The sequence below is a fragment of the Artemia sp. Qi Xiang Cuo genome, chromosome 9, assembly GCF_049724085.1.
Source record: "Artemia sp. Qi Xiang Cuo chromosome 9, ASM4972408v1, whole genome shotgun sequence".
NCBI lineage: Eukaryota > Metazoa > Arthropoda > Branchiopoda > Anostraca > Artemiidae > Artemia > Artemia sp. Qi Xiang Cuo.
This window is the reverse complement of record NC_142802.1, coordinates 56,375,794-56,397,824: the sequence shown is the minus strand read 5'-3', so window position 1 is coordinate 56,397,824 and position 22,031 is coordinate 56,375,794. Positions and strand designations below refer to the sequence as shown.

The 22,031-nt window shown below is 34.4% G+C and overlaps 1 protein-coding gene across 1 annotated transcript in view; it reads left to right on the top strand.

Annotated features, from left to right (window-relative positions):
• The window catches only part of LOC148948848 (uncharacterized), a 35,425-nt gene extending 26,615 nt beyond the window's left edge, over positions 1-8,810 (top strand). Inside the window, exons 6-7 of the mRNA XM_089094108.1 lie at positions 2,143-2,385; positions 6,384-8,810. Coding sequence (XP_088950234.1) covers positions 2,143-2,385; positions 6,384-8,745 — 2,605 coding nt within the window. The 3' untranslated portion in view covers positions 8,746-8,810. The remainder of the gene's footprint in view (positions 1-2,142; positions 2,386-6,383) is intronic.
• Positions 8,811-22,031: the final 13,221 nt, after the last annotated feature.

Sequence of the window (22,031 nt, the reverse complement as noted above, 5' to 3'; positions counted from 1 at the left end):
TATCACAGAACCGGTCACAAAAAGACCTTTGAGGTTAGCTGCCAAAAAGGCTGGATTAGCAATAAGAACGTGTTTTTAATTTATTTTTCTTTCATCTCATTGAATCGCCTTGTTTTACCTTACTTTTTATCAGTCTTGGTTGAACTTCGCTGAAGTAAGGATGCTAGGACTGCTTTGAAAATTTTTTTTCACTTTTTTGGTTTTATTAGTCGCATTTTGTTCTGAGTCTTTTTTCTTTCATATATTTTCTTCTTGCTGAGGACGACCCTTGGACACAGGGCCGAAATGTTCATTCAAATTATCTCCTCTGTCTTACAAAAAGATTTCCCTTTTGTTATTCGTACTTTTGTTGTTTGTTATGGAAAGGCAGTGTGGTCTTCGTCGCCATTTTAATAATTAACTTAAATGTATTTTTCTTAAAATTATCGTTACTCTTACATAAAAATTGTTTTGAATTAATGGCGTAGTTATGTTATAAATTATTAATGCCATAAATTATTTAATGGTATATACATTCGAAAACAGGATTTTTTTTTATTGCGTTAAAAGTGGATGTTAATGGGAAATTGTATTTTAAGTTTTTTTCAATATTAAAAAAATAAAAAAATAATGTTTCTTTAAATTACTTATTATCTGTAGTTCAAGTCTTTTTTTATAGGTTTTTCTCGCTTAACAGGTATGACTATTGGTGTGAGCAATAGCATTTATAATTTTAAATTTCTTAAAATTTATTAAGGCAGGTAATTTTTTTTTCAGGATAGATTAAAAGTATTGTCTCGAATTGTAAATGTTTAGTAAAAAAAAAAAAAAAAAAAAAAAACAAAAACGATCTGATAATGTCAATCTATTAAATCCTCGTACTATATCTGATCCAAACAGTTCTAAAAATATAATTCTAAGTTTTCTTGTTTACTTAATCTATGTTAAACTGGTCATTGAATGTTTCCCTCAATCAGCATTGCTGTATATTTTGATTGGCTAATTCTTCCCGCTTGGTCTGAGAAGTGGTGTAGTTTTCTTTGTGTTGATTTTTTCAGTTTTTACTCAGTTTTGTATCTCCAGTCGGCCTGAGAATTATAGACGTGAGTTTATTTTCTTAGACAATACGAGAGTTTTTTTCCCTTACCTTCGTTAGGTTGGGAGATTTGTATTGGTTTTTACGTCACGATATACGGCTAGGCAGTTATAGGCTAGAGATGCTAGACCGTAGCATTAGATTATATTTAAGTTCTAGTGGTTATTGTAATAAGTGCGGGCTACCTGCACCGGTACCCTAACGCTTCTATGGGTAATACTGGTGGCAACGGCATACTAAACACTTTTTAGCACGAATATATGGAGGATAGCTTAACATTTAGAGCGATAGTAATCATTTATTTCCAAGTAACCGTACTTTGGAAAGTTTCTCAATGAGGGAACCTTAACATAGCAGTTTCTGACTTTGTAATACTAAACTTAATTATGATACTACTGGCATTCATCGGAGTTTGCTAGATATAATCAATACAAGTTTTTTAATGGGAGAGGGGGTTGATTTACGCCTTCAAACAACATTTGTTGGTGATCTTAGTAGTAGTTGGAGTAATGACTTTTGACTTTACAGACACGACATTTAAATATTCAGTCCTGATCACCTAACTAATTGGTATGGTTTTTTATTAGAGCTATCCAGTTACGTTTTTGGCTAAAAGGTGTTCATAATTCGGCATATTTTTTTTGGTAAAATAAGCACCATGGGTTTTAAGATTGTAAGTAATAATGATGGATTTGACAGCATCTGATATTTAGGACTGTTATAGAGTCTATAAGCATTAGATATTTTTAATTTTTTGTTTAGGGGTTCGCCCTTTCTCGTAAAATATAACCTGTTTGCTGAATCCACTTGATGATCGTCCACATGTGAAATCTCTCTCATAGCTCTTCAGTGGACCCAGTCTTCAGAATTAAATCTTTAGTCTTCAGACTTTAATAAAATAGTTTCGTTTTTCAGTCTTCAGTAAAATAGTTCTTCAGTCTTTACAGACTTCAATAAAATAGTTTAAAATAGACTTCAATTCATACTTGTCCCTTCTATAGTGTACCTAGTCTTCAGCCTTCAGGCTTCAATTAAATAGTTTTGTTTTATCAGCGTATTAATTTTAGAGCTGAATCTATTGCCAAGTTTCTGACAAGTAAGGGATGGCCATCTCGGTCTTTGTCTGCTCACCTTGACCAGGACTCGCGTCTTCAAACTCTGACGTATCTGCAGCAAATGAAATGTCGTCTTGTTGTTTGCACTGACCTGGCAGCTAGAGGTATTGACATAGAAAATGTGGATATGGTTATCAGTGTTGATGTTCCTGGAGATCCGTCTACTTATCTTCACAGAGTTGGACGGGCTGGTCGGTAAGTTGATTTAAGATTAAGGAAGTATTTTTATATTTATCTTTATATCTCTTCCTCTCCCTGTCATCATTTATTGATAGCTATTAGTAAAATGAAAATACGATTGGTGATAACAGTGGCTCTGAGTAATGGAAGCAGTTTTGTCAATCCTGTTGAGTCACTTTTTTGGGGGAAAAATATAAAAAGTGTTGTAGGTTGTAACACTGGCTAGAACCGAATAACTGAATGGGGCAGCCTTGTGACACCCTCCTATTAATATATTCCATGGTTTTGTACTATAGCGCTGAGTTTCTCCTACTTTTCTATCAATTTATCTTTATAGAGTTGGAAAGGCTGGCTGGTAAGCTGAGTTTAGGGATAAGGAAGTGCTTTTTTATTTGATTTGCTTGTTCACATAAACAAAATCTAAACAATTCTACAATAACTATGAAAGAAAGAGTATATTGACGCATCGTTGCTCAAAATTTTTTACTTTTAGGGGGTATCATCGGATTTCTCCAGGAAAAATGGGTCCCATACCATGAAAATTAAATTTTGTGGGTCAACATCTTTTCATCCTCTGTTTTTCCCCTTTCCTCCTACGAACAGCTATACTAACATAGACTTAGAAATCAGTTTCGAAACAAATCAGAGTTTCGATAGGGATAAGTCCTTTTCTTAGACAGTGAAAAACAAATACGAAAGTTCTGGATATTTCAAAGACATAGCCAGTTTTCATCATCAGCAGCAGAAATACTAAAGTGTTATAATTAACACAAACTTTGTTTATACAAAAAATAAATATTATAACTTCCGGGTCACAGAATAATACCGCTCCATTGGCTAAGAAGGTTCATTAACTGGGTTCATTCAAAGTCTTGAGTTGCTTAATCTTGCTTAAATTTATGTTGAATTCTCAATGAAGTTGGTACAATCTTCTTCTTCCTCTAATTGTAAAGGAAACGTTCCTGAATTTATAGTTATAAATATTTCTTGGTGTATCATCCCCATTTATACGACGTTGAATTTTTTTCAAGACCACACTGTCTTTTTATGACGAAAGGCAGTTTACAATTAGAGGAAGAAGAAGATTGTGTCAACTTCATTAAGAATTTAACGTAGAAAATGACATCGGACTGATACGAAACATGTTCGCCATTACCAAATCAGCTGATTGAAGCCTTACTGTCCCTTTGTTCCATATCCTAGGAGGACAGTGTCAGACGTGTCTACTCTGATAATGCCGTATGTCTGCTAATGACGTGTCTGCTCTTTACGATAGTTCTAAAGGTTTTGTATTACACAATGCAATGGCTCAGTAAAATGCGAAAGTAAAGGAAGGATATAAACAAAACTGAGCCAACTATTATTTTTTATTAGGTTTTTACAATTAGCTTTATGATTTCTCTGGCTAGTACTAGATAGCACGCACTGTTGTTTCCAATCTGGTGGTTGGAGTACTTTCGTGGAATTGGCTCTGTATCACTGGAATCCTGCGTCGATGACCCCTTGTCTATCCCTTCAAGCAAAAGCTCATCGCTTCAAGCGATGTTGGTTATACGACATAAATTTTACCGGACACTAAGAAAAAAAGTCCAGGGTTATTTTTTAACTGCTATTCTCTATCCAGTTCCTGACAAATTAGCATGGATGGAATTTTTTTTTCATGAACAATGGGAAAAATATAGATTTGTAAACGAATGACCTGTCTATTTTTTAGTATTCTCATTGATAGTTTGACAAGGAGTTTCTTTAATATAAATGAGGATGGCACGAACCCCACATCGCTGAGGCAATGCCTTAAATTATGCAAATTTCCTATTTTCTACAGGTTTAATAGTGTGCTTAATAAAAAACATATGAATGACCTACATTTTTTTTAAATTGTATATTACACACAGGAAAAAGCCTTAGTTGGAATCTAGGAAAGAATAAACCAAAGGGAGTCCGGCAGCAGAATCACTCAAATAGGACATCATACCACTGAAAAGTAACTTTTCAAAGAAATCTTGTTTTACATTATATCTTGTGAAAAGATACGCATTCTATATCATCTCGTATATAAAGGTGCAGTTTTCCCTCAAAATTCGTATTTTATTTTAAATATTATGTTTAGTTAATTACAAAAGGCACTGGATATAGCAATTTCATTTAAAATGAGCCTTTAAATTCTCTATGATGTTCCAGGGTATGCTATCAGTGAAGAGGGAAAAAAGAGGACACACCCTCCTATTAATATATTAATAAGAGGGTGTGTCCATTTATTTTAGTATTAGCGTGCAAGTGCTTCCCATGCAAAAAAGTGATTTTCCTTGTTGTTCAAACCAGGGGACAGTAAGTTTTATTATTAGGGTTTTCGGCCATGGCAATTCAAATAGTGTATTTTTCATTTTTGATACGATTTGGTTTCAAAATAATTAATTTTGAAATAATGAATAATCAATTATAAATATTTAATTCTGGGTTATTATTGGCATAGACTCGTCCTTTTCTAAGTTGCTGCTACCGTTGCAACCACAATTAGCCGTTTCTGAGATTTAGCAAATCCGCTAATTTAGTGCTATTACTTTTACCTGAGATTTTCTTTCAGGTAATAGTCTTGTACGTATTGTATGATGATTTTTTTATTTAATAGGTAATGTATCATAAAACGCAATATATAGGCAATTATAGGCAATATATGATATCATAAAACCTAATAATACTCATTTATTAATAGTTACTACAGTACAGTAGTACTGTGAGTCTGCTCTTAAAAGAAGGATTGAAGTTTGAGTCGCTGTGTAGTAATGATCTTCTTCTCGTCCTTACTGACTATCCTTACCCTTCTTATGATCTGATACTTTAATCAGTCTTATTATTTTTTTATTTAATACTTTCATCGCCCCTAATGAGAGAGTCATATTTTCTCTAATTTCTCTAATCTCATAGTGAAACGTCTTGTTTGTAAAAGTCTCAAAATTTTTAATCAAAAGCCTTTCATCTGGGATTTTAGTAGTAGCGTGCAAGTGTTATTTAGTTGTTTATCAAAAACGTTTGATTATGGATATTTGTAAAGAAGATATTACTTGTGGATTGGTGGAACACAGTTTTGTCTCCATGAAATGAACTAATTTCTGGTGATCTAACGTTGCGCTGGATGTTTCCTCAGAGGCCAATGAGTTCTCTATGGTTGTTCATTTCAAGAAAGTTAACAATCATCTGCTTCGAAAGGCTAGTTGGCAAGTCTGTATTCCAATAGTCCCCTGTTTTTATACGTGATTTGCCCTATTTTATTTATTTATGGGTATAAATAGATTAGTTTCAGAATTCCTAATCTAAACTCTTTTTCTGTCAATGTTCATTCCCAAAAAGTGTATTTTCCAGGAGAGAAAGTGTTTCAAATTGAATCGGTCCTTTTTTTTCTGCCATCTATTACGCTTGTCTTTTTTTCTGTCAATACTGTCATCTATACTTTTTGACCATGCGCTGTATTTGAGTTTATTTTCAATTTTGTTGTTGTTGTTCATCTGTGTCTTATTTTTATCTCTGTTGATTTTGCATCACTTGTCAATTTTTGATTTCTTATTCTATTCAAAGTTAAAGGAGGTTTCTTTTTTACGTTAACGTATTTTGGATCAACAATTCGAATCAGTGGCTGTTTCCTACAGTTTCTTTAATTAAATTATTTTGCACTTCTCTTCAATTTGTATGTATTATGTCCTTTACTTTTTTCTATTAAATTTTGAAAGAATTCTAATTTGTAAAAAAGAATTACATTGATTGTAAAAAAACAACAAAAAAAGTGAGTAAAAACTATGACATAACTGATGACAAATTATATCAGGCTTCCTTCCCTTTCTGATATTCCTTTCTCCTTCCGATCTTCTCTTTCTTCTGATATTCATATCTGACATTCTCTCTTCTCTTTTCAATATTCTCTTTCTTCTGATATTCATTTCTGACATTCTCTCTCTTCTTTTTGTGTCTTCGTTCAGAGGCTTAAGCAATTTTAAAGTTATTTGCACATCATTTTTAAGGTTTGGTGGCCATGGAGTTGCAATTACATTAGCTGAAGAAAGCAAGGAGCTTGAGTACATGAGAAGCATTGTTAGTACTATTAATATTAGCGTAAGGCCATTGAAGCCAGAGAACCTGGATATTCTGGCAACCGACGAACGTCTAAGTCTAGAACTACTTGAAGGGAACGGAAACATAATAACAGATTTCAGCTACACAAAGCAAAGAAAGGATGCTGATAGGGTGGATAGATTTAAAGGAAAAAAAGGGGAAAGGAAAGGAAAGAGAGGAATTGAGATGGAGAATGATGAGAAAATGGATTATAAAGAAATCTTAGAATTTGGAAATAGTAAGCTAGAAGGGAAATTCAACGCAGCTAATGTAGCTGATGAAAGTGACGAAGAGAAGCCAGAGAAGATTAATATAAGATTGCCCGGTGAAAAAATTGAAAACAAAGAAGATATTCAGAATGGAAATGATATTATTGGAGCTGTAACGGAAGAAGACCTTAACTACAATGAAAATGAGGTACAATATAGTGCTCTCAAAGTAAATAGGGCTAGTGTAATCGGTGAAATTGATGAAAATGGGATGAAAATTGAGCCGATTTGTGAACACTCTGATCAAGAAGTTGGAAAAGGAGTGGTTGATACTTCTTTGAATGAAGAAATTAATTTTGAGGAAAAGAGAACAAAATCAATGCAAGTCAACAACTTTAATTTTCAAGAAGCTTACGTCAATAATGAAAATAATGAGGATGTGCAAGAAAAAGCTGGAGAAGTTTTTGAGCCCTTAGATCAAGAACTTAAAAAAAGGGGTGACATTCGAAATGAAAGGACGGTTACTTCGCCAAATGTGGACGACAGTAACATAAAAATGCAAATTCCATGCAAGCAAAATCACATTGCCGAAATATCAGACAAATTTACAGAGACGAACACAGTTATTGATGAGAAGAATGACGTAATGTATACTAAAACAGTGATGAAAAACGTCGAAAATGATATATCTGATAACTATGAAAACAAAGAAGAAACTATATTAAGCAAGATTGATAAGGACATTGATAGTGAGGTGAGTAGTAAATATTTTAAATTGAATGTTGATGCCCCAAAACTTGACCTGAAAAGCCAGGTAGATGACATTGATATAGTGGTAGTACCGAACGAAGATGAAGAAGAGGTATTATCAGTTTTTATGAATGGAGAAGATTTGAACGATGAAGAACTAGTTATGTCAAAGGAACTTGAAACTGTCGTAGAAGACGCTAAAACTGACTGCGAAGTAATTGACGATCTGTTTAATGCTATTGAAGAAGACAATAAAGTTGAAAAGAAAATAAATAGAGTGACTGAGGTTGAAGGAGATGAATCGACAATTCTGGAGATGAACAATGTTCAAGTTGTTTCTTCACATGTTGAGGAAGAATTGATTCCTTCGAGAAATATTATCCAACGAATGTTTTCAGGTACAAGAAAGAAAGCAAATGAACAGAAATCGTTAGTAAAGCGTACGCGTAGTGTTTCTCTAACAAAACCAGATCTCAGCTCCAAGACATTTGAAAAGTCTCACACACTTGAATCATGTGACGCCTCTAAACTTTCAGAGAAGAAACGTAGTTTTAGGCCGTTGAAGTTTGTTAGGAAAACTTTTCGACGGACTCTGAGTCTTGTGATAAGATCTCCAACAAGATATGAGCCAAGATCAGGGAAAGAAAAAACAATTAGTGATAGATTCAGACCTGTGACTAGCCCTACGCTTTCGTCCCTAGAAATCAGTCCTGTTTATTCATCAACGCCTGCCAAAGTCAACAAAAGCGATCTCAAAATGTTTGAACCTGATATTATTGCAAAGGATGAAGAAACAGTCATAGATAGTGGTGTGTTTCACACACCACCTTCTTTGAAGTGTACTTCAGGGATCTCATATGATGAATCAGTTGATAAAAGTTCCGCTAAAGATAAGTCTATGGTTGAGAACGTGGCGGAAGGTGCAACTAGTCCTAGACTAGAAGAGCATTCAGTTCAGCAAGTACAAATGCTTAGTGATGAAACCTTGAAAAAGCAAACGCTTATTGTTACTGACTCTGAACATGATTTGCCTGGTGGTTTGGAAAGAAAATGTATTGATTCAGAAAATAACAATTTGTTACAGGCGAATGGAAGTAACAGCGAATTTGTTATAGCGAATGATGTAAGTGAATCTATTAGAAATAGCGAAGCTCAAGGAGACGTTGATGGCACTAGTGATCCAAAATTGGGCCTTAACTATGGCACAGCGCACAATCTTTGGTATATGAAGTACTATGAGCAACTCGAGACTATAAATCAGTATGTTCAGAATTGCAAGTATGTTCGTGAGTACAATGGCCTTAATGTGTAGCTTTCCATTTTTTATTTGATTTTTGAAACTCTGATTTTTCGAAACTCCGAAACTCACGAAACAAAATTTTTGTCCGTCAATGAATAAAAAGCTCCTTTTTTATGGGTTGCGTTGGAATGATAGCACCAACACTTTTGTGTTACGATACCTATTGCAAAGATCCAAGCATTTGTTGGCCCTTTTCAATACTTCATCTTTATTATATCTGGCCTTGGGTCAAAGGCTTCTTTTCTTAAGTCTGGTTTGTTTCCTCTTTGCATTCATTCATTCTTTCTATATACCTCACTTGAGGATTAGCTCAGCATATATTATATTAAAATTTTTAGGTGAGGGATATCTATTCAAAAAGATCACAAACATTTCGCAAAGAAAGTGCTTGATTTTTTTGGGAGGGGCAGGTAGAGTCTGTGGGTATTTTGTTAACGAATTTTAGAACACAAGAAAATTCCCCTTCCAAGATTTTGAAAAATACTTCCCCCCCCCTGACCAATTTCTATGAAAATTTCCATTTCCATGTGGGTGTTATTGTCTCTCTCTCTCTTTCTTTGTGCCTGTGTGTGAGCGGGTGTTTGCTTGTCCCTGCGTCTGTCTTTGTGTGTGTGAGTCTGACTCTGTTTGTTTGTTCGTATTTTTGTCTCTCTCGCTCTCTGTCTGTTTGTTTGAGCGGGGGTTTGTTCGTCTCTGTGTCTGTCTTTATATGTTTGTATGCCTGACTCTGTGTGTTTAATTGAGTGTTTGTCCCTCTCTCTGTGCCTGTATGTCTGAGTGACTGTTTGTTTGTCTCTTTGTCTGTTTTTGTGTTTTGATTTTGATAATACCACGTAAGGTTTCGAAAATGCAATAGAGGATTCTCGTCATTTCAGGCAAGATTTTGATAATGTAGTGCAAGATGTTTGATAATACCAGACAAGATTTTGGTAATATAACACAAGATTTAGAAACATTTGGCTGAAATTTTTATGAATATCACAACCTATTATCATATGGCACCCTTCCAAGAAAAATCACTTGACAGAACCAATTAGAAATCAGCTGTCAAATTAACGTAGAAATCATTTCAAATTGTCTATGTCAACCTTATTGCCAACATATCATGTATAATTCTAATATAAACTTGTTAAAAAACACCCTTCAATTATTTAAAATCAGTGGAGGTTTCTAAACGTAATTTCCTTGATTCAAGCTTGTTTCTAGCATGGGACATCAAACATTTCCCTAAAACTAACCAATTGTAAGACAAATCCTTGATTTAAGTCTGAAGCTTTTATCAATTTAACAACCTATTGTCCAATCGCCCCCTTCCAAAAAATATTCACTTAACATAACCATTTGCTAATAACATGTCAAATTTTAGTAGACATCATTTCAAATTGTCTAGGACAACTTCACTATCACCACATCATTTCCTATTCTAATATGATCCTGCTAAAAATCCCTATCATAACACCAGAAATGCAAAGGAACATTTTTGTTGAAACAGTGTCACATACAATTTTATACATTATTAATATTATTGAACAACTTTGGACATTTTTTGAATCTGTTCCATATAATAGTTTATCATGTTCTGTCTTGATAGTGTAGCTATAAAGCTACATATCTTGATAGTGTAGTGCAGATATCTTGAAAGCATATTAGTATTCATTTTGAGTCATACACAATTTTTACTGTGGCGTCACCTACAGGCTCAATATGCGCATTGATACTGATATTTTTGGGTTTATTGACTGTATCTGTTGGTATACGATCAATGGTACTAATAATATCCACATGCGCTTTGTTGTTCATCGATTCGTCTGTATATTTATTGGTGATATTGTCTGCCGATGCCCTTTTTATTTTGTTTTCGATTTCACTGTCTATTACCGCATAATTTTTACACAGGTAACAGTTCCAGCATTTCATCTTCAATTTTTTTTTAAATATGATACAAGTGTTTATCCTTCCAATGTACAAAAAATACTGATTGAAAATATACAATAAACTAGGTAGTGTCGATGACCATCCAGAGTACCATGGGGGCAGCCGCATAAAAAAATCCAAAAAAACATGTTCACAAAAGATAAACTGTCATTCTAAGACACGGAAAAAGTTCTACGTGCCAAAAACCTAAGCCCCCCAAAAAAAAATTTCCAAAAAATTCTAAGTCCAAAAAATTCTGAGTCCAAAAAAAGAGGGGTAAAAAGTTGGGGAGGTTTATTGGGGGCCCCTTGGAGGTGGGACATGGATAACCATAAGTTCCCTCTAAAAAATGTCCCACAGCAATTGATTCATTGGGGGAACATAAGTTCGCTGGTTTACTTTGCCCAAGCGCGTGTCATAAGAAACAAGAGGTAGCAGACTTGTCGCTTTTTGATCCATTAAAATTCGGTTCGTATGACCAGTTTTACTGGTCATACATTACCCAAGCACGTGTCATAAGACCAGTTTTATTCAACCCAAATAAGAAATTTATTCATATAATTGTCCTGACCTGAATATGTGCTCATGTAAGTATGCAAATTATGTAGTCGTCCAGGGATAGCAACCGATAATGCAAATTTTGTGCTAAAATGGTTTTGCAAATGAGGCTTAGGCTTTAATCTTTAGACCCTCAGGCGTGACCTCCTGAGTATTGCCACTATCACTACTCACAAGGGCCGTTTAATTAGAACAGGAAGCTTTTTTAAAAGTGCCTAAGACTTTAGCATGAAGAGTAAGGTATTGAGGAGGAGGGCAGTCCCTTCATATATAGAGTAATTTCTGTTCGTTTTTTAGTCTTAACATTGTTCATTTCTTTTAGTTGAAAAAACTTGTTTTTTTATTTAATAGGACAAAGAGAATAGGGAACTTATAATATTTGGATCTTCAGGAAATAAACACGGGAATGTGGGGAATACTAATAGCGATATTGGCAGCGTAGCGTTTGGTGACTTCATTAAAAAGTAAAAACGTCAAAGAAAATTGATTAAGGGATACAATCATTCTGCAAGGTTAAAGAATTAAAGTTGAAATTTTTCTGTAAGTGAATTAATCACTATTCATTTTTAGTTTTCAAAAATTATTCGGGTTAAACGTTATCTGTGCACATGGGCACCCATAAGGGGGCCAGGGGGCGCCCGTCCCCCCCCCCTGGATGAATGGTGTTACTTTATTTTTATATTTTTGCTCTGAGATTTCTATTGTATAGCATTAAAAGTGCCAATTAGACAAGGTTTGCCCCCCCCTGGAATTCAGCTTATGGGCGCCCATGTCTGCGCAAGGTATGTCTTGGTTAGCTTGGCATTTTAAGCAGAGTAATTTACTCTATAGTGTTTGGCCTCCTGGTGACCGAATTCTTTCTTTTCTTTAGTTTCACCTACATTTTAAAGCACCTGAAAAGATATGCATGGTGTATGTCAGAGTAGGTTAAAAAGCAACATATGCACCAAACATTATATGGCTTGGCCAGTTTTTCGTTTTCAGCACTAGCAACAGTTTCCACCCTTAAAAGCTACCCACCCGGTTTAGTACAGAAACTAAGTGGTTGATATGTTTCTTTTAAGAGCAAATGAATTTCTTCAAATAAAAATGCAATAAATGAAAATTCTAATTCAATAGAAATTCTAATGAAGCTGCAAAATTTTTCTGTTTTTTTCTTTTGAAACTGAACTCCCTAGTGTCCACAACATAAGCTCCTACGTGCGGGTTTGTAAACGTTTTGCAAATGAGAGTTTTGACATAGAGGGAATCTCAAAGGGTATCTGTAATAAGAGCAAAAATTTAATCAAATAAGTCATAAAAATCAAGAGCTACAAAATTGTAAAATAAAATTTTAACATGTTTTGAAATGTCCATTAATTCTAGATTTGTTGAAATCAACTTAAAAGAAGAAATTTAAATAAAACTGGCACTCCTTTCTCTCTTGACAAGCCTAGGCTCTAAATACAAGCCCAGCCTGGGACTCAAAATGAGGCAGATGAAATACCATTCTGTCAAATACGAATCATAGGCAGCGCGGTAGCGCTGCCTAAGTAAAGAAAGATGTGGGCACAATGTGTTTTTTTCCGCCATACCCGGGCACTTCGTATCGAAGGAGTTATCGTAGAAACTACAAAAAGGGCTCATTCGATTGGAAATTGGAGTGGCTTGTTCCGTTTTTAATAGTCGAAAGTGATTGTAAGGCAACTAACACCCCTTCCACGCCCACTATTTCCCGAAACACATCCAATCAAAATTTTGAGATAGCCAATTTGTTCAGTGTAGTTGATTTCCAAATAGAAATTATGTTCTTGAGGAGGACACTCCCCCAAAGTCTTCAGGGCAAGGGTTATAAGTTATGCAATGGGGGCATATACAGTTTTTATAGAAGGCGTTGTCGTAGAAACTTCAAAAAAGGCTCATTCGATTAGAAATTCAAAGGGCTAGTGCCCTTTTTAATAGTCGAAAGTAATTGGAGTGGCTAGTACCCTTTTTAACAGTTGAAAGGGACTAGAGTGACACTAGCCCCCCCCCCCCACGCCCATCTTTTTCCAGAAAACATCCAATCAAAATTTTGGGATATCAATTTTGTTCCACATAGGTTATTTTCCAACAGAAAGTAAGTTTTTGAGAAAGGCATTCACCAAAAACTCTCAGGGCAAGTGTTTTAAGTTATGCCCTGAGGGCATATAAGAACGATGTTGGCACAATGTATCATTTATTATTTTTTCCATTTAGAGCAGGGCACTTCGTATCGAAGTAGTTGTCATAGAAACTTCGAAAAGAGCTCATTCAATTGGAAAATGGAATGGCTTGTGCCCTTTTTTATAGTCGAAACTGATTGGAAGGCAACTGACACCCCTTCCACGCCCACTATTTCCCGAAACACGTCCAATCAAAATTTTGAGATAGCCATTTAGTTCCACGCAGTTAAAGTTCAGGAAATCATACATTTGAGCAGGACACTCCCTCCACAGTCTTAAGGGCAAGGGTTATAAGTTATGCCCTGGGGGCATATAAGTATTTTTAATGAAATCTTTGTCGTAGAAACTTGGTAAAAGGGCTCATTCGATTGGAAATTGAAAGGTCTAGTGACCTTTTAATAGTCCAATGTGATTTGAGGGCAACTAGCCCCCCCTCTCTCACCCACCTTTCCCTCAAACACATCCAATCAAAATTTTTAGATAGCCATTTTGTTCAGTGTTGTGGATTTCCAGATAGAATTTATGTTCTTGAGGAGGACACTCCTCCACGCCCCTCAGGGCAAGGGTTGTAAGTTATGCCCTGGTGGAAAATAAGGTTTTTATAGAACGCGTTGTCATAGAAACTTCAAAAAGGGCTCATTCGATTGGAAATTGAAATGGCTAGTGCCCTGTTTAATAGTCGAAAGTGATTGGGAGGCAACTAACATCCCTTCCACGCCCACCATTTCCCCAAACACATCCAATCAATATTTTTAGATAGCGATTTTTTTCCACGTAGTTTAATGTTCAGAAAATCATGTCTTTGAGCCGGACAATCTCCCCACAGCCGTTTGTGCGACTTCTATAAGTCATGGCTTTGGGACATATAAGGGTGTCAGTGAGAGCTCTGCTATAAGACAATTAAAAAATAGCTATTTAGACTGAAATATGAAAGGGCTTGTGCCATTCTCTGTATTTGAAAGTGATTGGAGGGCACTTGATCCCCCTCTCACGCACACCTTTTCTCCGAACACATCCAATTAACATTATTAGATAATCGTTTTATTCAACATATTTGAAAGTTTTGAAAATTAGGTCTTTAAGGATGACAACCCATCCCCCCCCTACAACCCTCAGGGCAAGGGTTGTAAGCAATGCCCTGGGAGCATGTAAGGTTTTTATAGAAAGCGATGTTGTAAAAACTTCAAAAAGGGCTCATTCAGTTGAAAATTGAAAGGGCTAGTGCCCTTTTAATAGTCGAAAGTGATTGAAGGGCAACTAACAAAAATACAAATGAATGTGCATTGTCAGTTTAATATATATATATATATATATATATATATATATATATATATATATATATATATATATATATATATATATATATATATATATATATATACTGATATTTGGTAATCAAAATGTTAGTATTATTTGATTTATTAAATTTATAAAAGTAAAAACATTTGTATTTTTTCAGTAAAGTGCAAATTATGTTCTGTCCTTGGGAAGACATAGTGGTTTTGAGCAAATTTATGTTAGTATTTGCTCGTTTAGAGCTTGTCTTGGCTATTCATCTTAATTTCTGTTCTTTTTTGGCTTCATTGATTTATTAATGCTGATTTGTGGTAGTTTCACGCTTGGTAGATTATTTGATTTTATTTTTGATCATTTTTCGTTTAATGGAGTTCTTTACTTTTCTTTGGAAAACTTATTTTGGGGAAAAAGTTTTTTTTAATTAATTGCGTTTATAAAGCCATTGAGCGCAGAATATTTGAATAGTGCCGTACATAAAATCGATGTCAAACGAGTATCGAAATCAGAAGCGAACATTGAAGTTCCTCACCATGATTGAAGGTCAAAGCAGCAAGTCGACTACGAACCGAGCAGCTTTTCTTTTTTTCTACAAGAATAGAAATATTCTAGAAATCTATTAAAAGAAATTCAACAGAAATTAGTATTTTTGTGCACGAAAACATAGGGAATACAATAGAAATTTAGCAGAGGTCATATTTGTATGGCATAATCAGAATAAGTAGACATTTCTATCGTTGATCCAATAATTCTTTCTCTCTGCTTCTTTAATTTAAGAATAATCTAACTTCCGACCTAGATTGATAGGTGGTACAAGCATAGAATAAATACCTATAAATAAATTACAGGAGTGAAGCCACTTGATTTGACTACCTGTATTTTAATAAACCAAAGTATTGGGGGGTAATGTACGGGGGTACCAGGGGCCACTTTAAGGCCAAGGGTTACCGGTAATCTTTCTAACTATCTCTCTAGACCCGACCTAGGCTGAAAAGTCAAAGATAATATAGTATTAAAAATCTTACTGTATTCAAGACACGCTACAAAAGGAACTCTAAACAGAACTCAAATGTAACTAAACAGGGTTGGAACTATAATGGAACTAAACAATGGAACCAACTTTTTGGTCCATAAATATGTCCCTTAACTATCCAAAATTATGTCATTTTTATCCAAAATATGTCCATGTTTCGTCTTAAATATGTCCAAAATATGTCCATTTTGAAATCTCAGAACCTAGAGGCTATTTTTCTTATCAATTGGGATATTGACCAAAAGACGCTTTGGAAACATCTTTCAAAGCGGCTAGTCAACATCAAATAAATTGAAAACGAAAAAAAAACAACATTTAATACAACCACAAAACTCATAAAAACAAGTAAACACTAAAAATAATTTGTGGGAGCTTAAGATTAGTCTTCTAGCGATAATTCATCTTGAAAATTATGTTCAGCATGAGAGTCAGTCTTATTTCTTCCTTTGCTAGCTATTTGCCCAATCGGAGTATTTCTTGCGTATTTCAAAATGTATAATCCAGGATTCCAGCAAAGTTCCGGAACGCCAAATTAGTTGCTTGACATGCATTACACAACTAGACGTTTGCATTAGAAGACCATTCCGTTATTTTGGTTTTGATGTTACCAAGTAGCGTAAACTGTCTTCCAGCCGCTGCTGAAGAGTGTGGCCGGCCCCATAACGTTAGCATAAAATTACAAAGATCCTTGTATTTTTCTTTATCCTTGGCATCCTTACATTTTCTTAGGGCAGACCAGGAAACTGATGGATTTGCTTATTCAGAACGGAAATTAAAAGTTCTAGTGCCCTTTTTCAGTGACCAAAAAGAATGGAGGGCAACTAAGCTCCCTCCCACGCTCACTTTTTTCCCAAAGTCACTGGATCATAATTTTTAGATAGCCATTTTGTTCAGCATGTTCGAAGAATACAATAACTATGTCTTTGAGGATGACCCCCACAATCTCCGGGGGACGGTCTGCAAGTTATGAACTGTGTCCAATACTTACATATAATATTGGTTATTGGGAAGTATACAAAAGTTTTCAGGGCAAATTTTTCTGGTATTTGGGGGGGAGAACGGGTTTTACGTGGGAGGAGTTTTCTATGGAGGAAGGAACATTACTAAGAAGGGGGCGTCGTACTCCCAGCATCATTTAAAAAATAACAATAAATTAAATAATAATGCAATTTTTCAACTGAAAGTAAGGAGCAACACCAAAACTTAATAGACACAAAAAATACTACATACATGAGTGGATATGGCCTTAAGTCATTACCTCGCACTTAGCGCTAATTTTTTTTTTTCATCAGTACCATTTCTAATTAACGTAATTTGTGACTATAGTGTCATTCGTAGAAAATTGGAAGAGAATTTGAACTTTGGTGCAGAGAGTGAGGTATTTACTAGGGGTTATGTAATTTAATTCTTAAGTTACGTCAGATCAAAAGTAAGTAATAGCCATTTAGCCAAAAAAGTAAAATTAATATGCAAATCTCATTTTAATTATTCATGTACGGTGAGCCAACATCAAAGCTGCATTAATTCAAAAACGTTCAGAAATAAAAAAAAACAAAAAAAAAAAAAGTTTTTTTAACTGAAAGTAAGGAGCGATATTAAAACTTAAAACGAAGAGAAATTATTCCGTCTATGAAAAGGGCTGTCCCCTCCTCAAATATATATATATATATATATATATATATATATATATATATATATATATATATATATATATATATATATATATATATATATATATATATATATATATATATATATATATATATATATATAAAAAAAAAAATATATATAAAAAAATATATATATATATATATATATATATATATATATATATATATATATATATATATATATATATTAAAGTGATTCCACTATGCTTTCCCTCCGTAATGTGGAAAAATATAGTAAAAATTAATTATTTTCTATGCATTTTGCCAAGCATCACTCTTTTTTCAACTAGTATAACCGTAAATCAAATAAATGCTGACGAAAGCAAGAAACAGGGAAACATATGGGAATAATACAATTCGTCTATCTATACGTCTGCATATTAGAGGGGCTGGGAGGTAAGTATAGCGAAATCGATTTCAAAGTTTGATAACTACAATTTTTGCCTATTATAAAAATAGGAACTGTCTTATTAACATATCTCCTCTTCAATAGCCTCAGTTTTAGGCTTATACTATATATATTACTTTATAGTATTATAAACTAAGTAAATATATATAGTATTTATGTATACTATATATATTTATTACTATATGTATATATATAGGTACTTATGCATTATGCGGTACCCACCGCTATATACTGTATAAGGAAACCAGACATGGAGACCCGTCGGTAATTTTTTCGCAGTTCATATTATTGACATACGAATAACGTAAACATATCACTCGATTCTTTTTTTATGCTCCTTCCAAATAGAAGAATCATTTTTGTCGGATATGAATTTTACCCCCACCCCTATTCTAATTCAGGGTATATATTTGCACATTAAGGGGGGGGGTGTAAATTGTATTTCTGATGTAAATGGGAGGTAAGTTTAAACTTAACCAACACCCCCACCCCCTAATGTGCAAATATATGCCCTGAATTGGTATATATAGGGGTGGGGGTAAAATTCATTTCCGACAAAAATGATTATTATATTTGGAAAGAACAAAAAAAAGGCATCGAGTGGTATGTTTACTTTATTCGTAAGTCAATAATATGATTTGCGAAAATTATATATACGTAATATATATATATATATATATATATATATATATATATATATATATATATATATATATATATATATATATATATATATATATATATATATATATATATATATATATATATATATATATATATATATATATATATATATATATATATATATATATATATATATATATATATATATATATATAATTGAGCTATATCACCTAACATTAAATTTGTATTTACTTAAGTTTCTCTCAGCTCCTTTCCCGTGATAAAAGTTTCAAACCTGAAGGAGTCTAACCCGGGTGTTTGACAACTTGGCTTTAGTTTTGATTTCAGACCATCAACAATCGAAAGGTTTCATTTCGTTAACTTTTCATTGAGATTTTTGTGTGACGTTCGGAAGTCGGAAGTAAGTTTATATGAAAAAGGCGACAGCTTGTTCTTTATCTTGACCGTGCCGAGTAAAAATCAGGGCAATAATACCATTTATAGGTGAAAGAATTTCGAAGGCATTTTCAGAAAGTTTGCTTCAGGGAAGAGCAAGCAACCCCGGAAAATAAATACAGAGCTTAAAAAATAAGTAGATACAAGTCTTAGCACTCATTTGGTGATGAATGACATTTTTTTATGAAAGTAATTTGTTTTATGTAATAATTTTGGAAAATGTGTATACTTTATATCCCAAATGTGTTGATTTTTTGCCCTATTATGTCATTATGTCCAGGCACATAGAAATATGTCCTTTGGACATAAAATATGTCCAGTTGGCAACCCTGGAACTAAAGACAAAAATCTTACAATTAACGAATACACTTTAAGACGCGCGCTTGCGCGCGCACCTCTGACCAAAGTCGATGAATGGCCGAATCAAATTAGACTCCCAGCATCCTTTGAAGCTTTTCAAGCTATAAATTTAAGCTGTATGAGACATCGCTCAACTGTTTTTCAGACACTCGATAATTAGTGGATTCTTCAGACATCGTAATAAAAGCTTTCCCAGGATTTAGACATGTAACATAAATCACGTTAAATTTTTGAAAAAAACATTTTTCTGAAAAAAGGGGCCAAAAGTTGTAACACCTTCCTCCAAGGAAAATGACCGCCATCACGCCATGGGCCAGAGCACAAAATAGAAACATAAAATAAATAACCTAAAATTCAAAATCACCAAACTTGCTTATTTTATCTTCTTTCTTCAATCAGTACCAGTACTCCTATTGCTCGGCTCCGAATTTGACGTCATTCACTCATCTCTACCTCAGAATCACTATGATCTGGACCGTATAACATTCGCATTTGGCTTTGAAAATTGAAGTCCCCAAGATTCGTAGAAATTCATTGTGCACAGCGCAATCAGAAACAAAAAATTTCTTGCTCATACAAATTTACGTTTGAGAGGAGCAGAGAATCAGTTCCTCGCACTTTCAATGGCCATCGTGAAAAATTTGACTGCACCAGCCTCTTAATTTCTATCTGTGTAACCAGTCCCACATATCAATAAAAAAGTAAGCTGTCCCTTTGCATAACTTTAAATAATCCAAGGCCGAAAAAAAACATACCTGTGAAAACGATAGGGGCTCAGGAAAATGAACTAAAATTTTGAGCGAACCATGAATCGCTTTTTTCTGGGTGTCATCCCCTAAGATCTTCGAATGAATAATGATCGGCGATGCGGGATGAAAATGAAAATGAAGACTGAAACAACATGGCTTCAGTAAAGGTATCATAACTTGCCCGCCAGCTGTGCATCGAGGAAAAGGGCAATATTTCACGTTTTTCCATAGGGAATCTTCCCCAAAGGATTCGTCCCCCTCATAAAGGAACAAACCCTCTTTTGAGCTGATCAGACCAATATCAGATTCCTTCCCAAATTTTTCCAATCCGACTCGACATTCAATATCTCCCAACTTTCCCCCAACCCGTTGTAGGTCATTCGTCTTTATTTTGTAACCATCTTTCTTTATTCCCCCATGGGTCTTTGACCTCTTTTTCTCCCCTATTATTTATGTTGTCAAGGCACAGTCCATTCAACATTTTTTTATTTTTCGCCACTGCAGGCTGAATCTCAAAATTTTTCTCTCTTTTTGCATTTATTTGTTCTTTTTCACTTTTCTCAATTTTTTCCATCGCGACAAATAAATCATTATTAAATTTGAATTGGACTCTAGTGTCCACCATCTTTGACTGCTTTTCTTCATTGTAGCTCCGTTTAATATCTCTTTTCTCCCTCTTAATTTTCTTTTCTTTTGTAGTAGCATTAAAAAAATCGTCATGAAATCTGAATTGGACTCCAGTGTCCACTATCTTTGACTGTATTTCTTTATTGTAGTTCCGTCTTGCATCTTTCTTCTCTCTTTTAGTCTTCTTTTTTCTTACCGCCGAAACAAGTATTTCGTTATCAAATGGGAAGTGAACTCCGACTTTTGGCTTTTCATATTGTACTAAAATGTCTCGAACTCTACGAGGAATAGCTTGTACAATATATTTTGTCCCCTTTTTCTCTTGTACACTCAGCGCTTCGTTTTGGCCTGTACTTGTTTGCGTCTCATATTCATTAAAAGTGTTTTCAAGTTTTCCATTTTCTGGAAATTTTCCCGAAAAATCATTCTCGCGCGACTTATTTTCAATATTTTTTGGTCTTTTTACTTCCGCATCCCATTTTTGTGGATTATCAACATTTTGAACACGCGTATCAAGTATTTCATTTTTCCGACAGGGCGGCACATCCTCCCAATTTGTTTTATGGGCCGGTCCACCTCCCTGCCTTGTCAACGAAGTAGCATGATTTTCCGTTTTAGTATTTAATGTGTAATAAATGTCTGATAATCTCTCACTCATTGACATTCCCTTACGGGCTTCAATTTTGCCCATACGAGCCTGATGATATATTTCATTGGCTTGTCTTTCTTTTTCAATTTTGTCCATACGGGCCTGATGAATTATTTCATTGGCTTGACTATCTTTTTTAATTTGATCTATCTCATCCTGTAATTTTTTCATATACTCTAAGTGCTTTCTCGCTATTCTCTCTTTCTCTCTTTCTATTCTGTCTTTCTCTCTTTCTTTTCTATTTCTCTCTCTATCTCTTTTCGTTCTCTGGCTATCCTCTCTTTCTCCATGAAATTTAATAAATTCATTGACATTCCCTTACGGGCTTCAATTTTTTCAATAAGAGCATGATGATATATTTCATTGGCTTGTCTATCTTTTTCAATTTTGTCCATACCGGCCTGATGAAGTGTTTCATTGGCTTGACTATCTTTTTTAATTTGATCTATCTCATCCTGTAATTTGTTCATATACTCTAGGTGCTTTCTAGCTATTCTCTCTTTCTCTCTTTCTTTTCTATCTCTCTCTCTTTCTATCTCTTACCGTTCTCTGGCTATCCTCTCTTTCTCCATGAAATTTAATATACGTTGTGTCATATACTATTTGAATACTTTTTCGCGAGCCCCTGCTGGATCTCGATTCAACCCTGCTCCTACTACTCGGACTACTTTGTTTTCGTCTTTCATTATTTCTTCTTAATTCATTTTCGGAATCTGTTTGTTCAATATCCGTATTGTCTCTTTATTTATAGGCTACTTTAGCCTTTCCGTCCT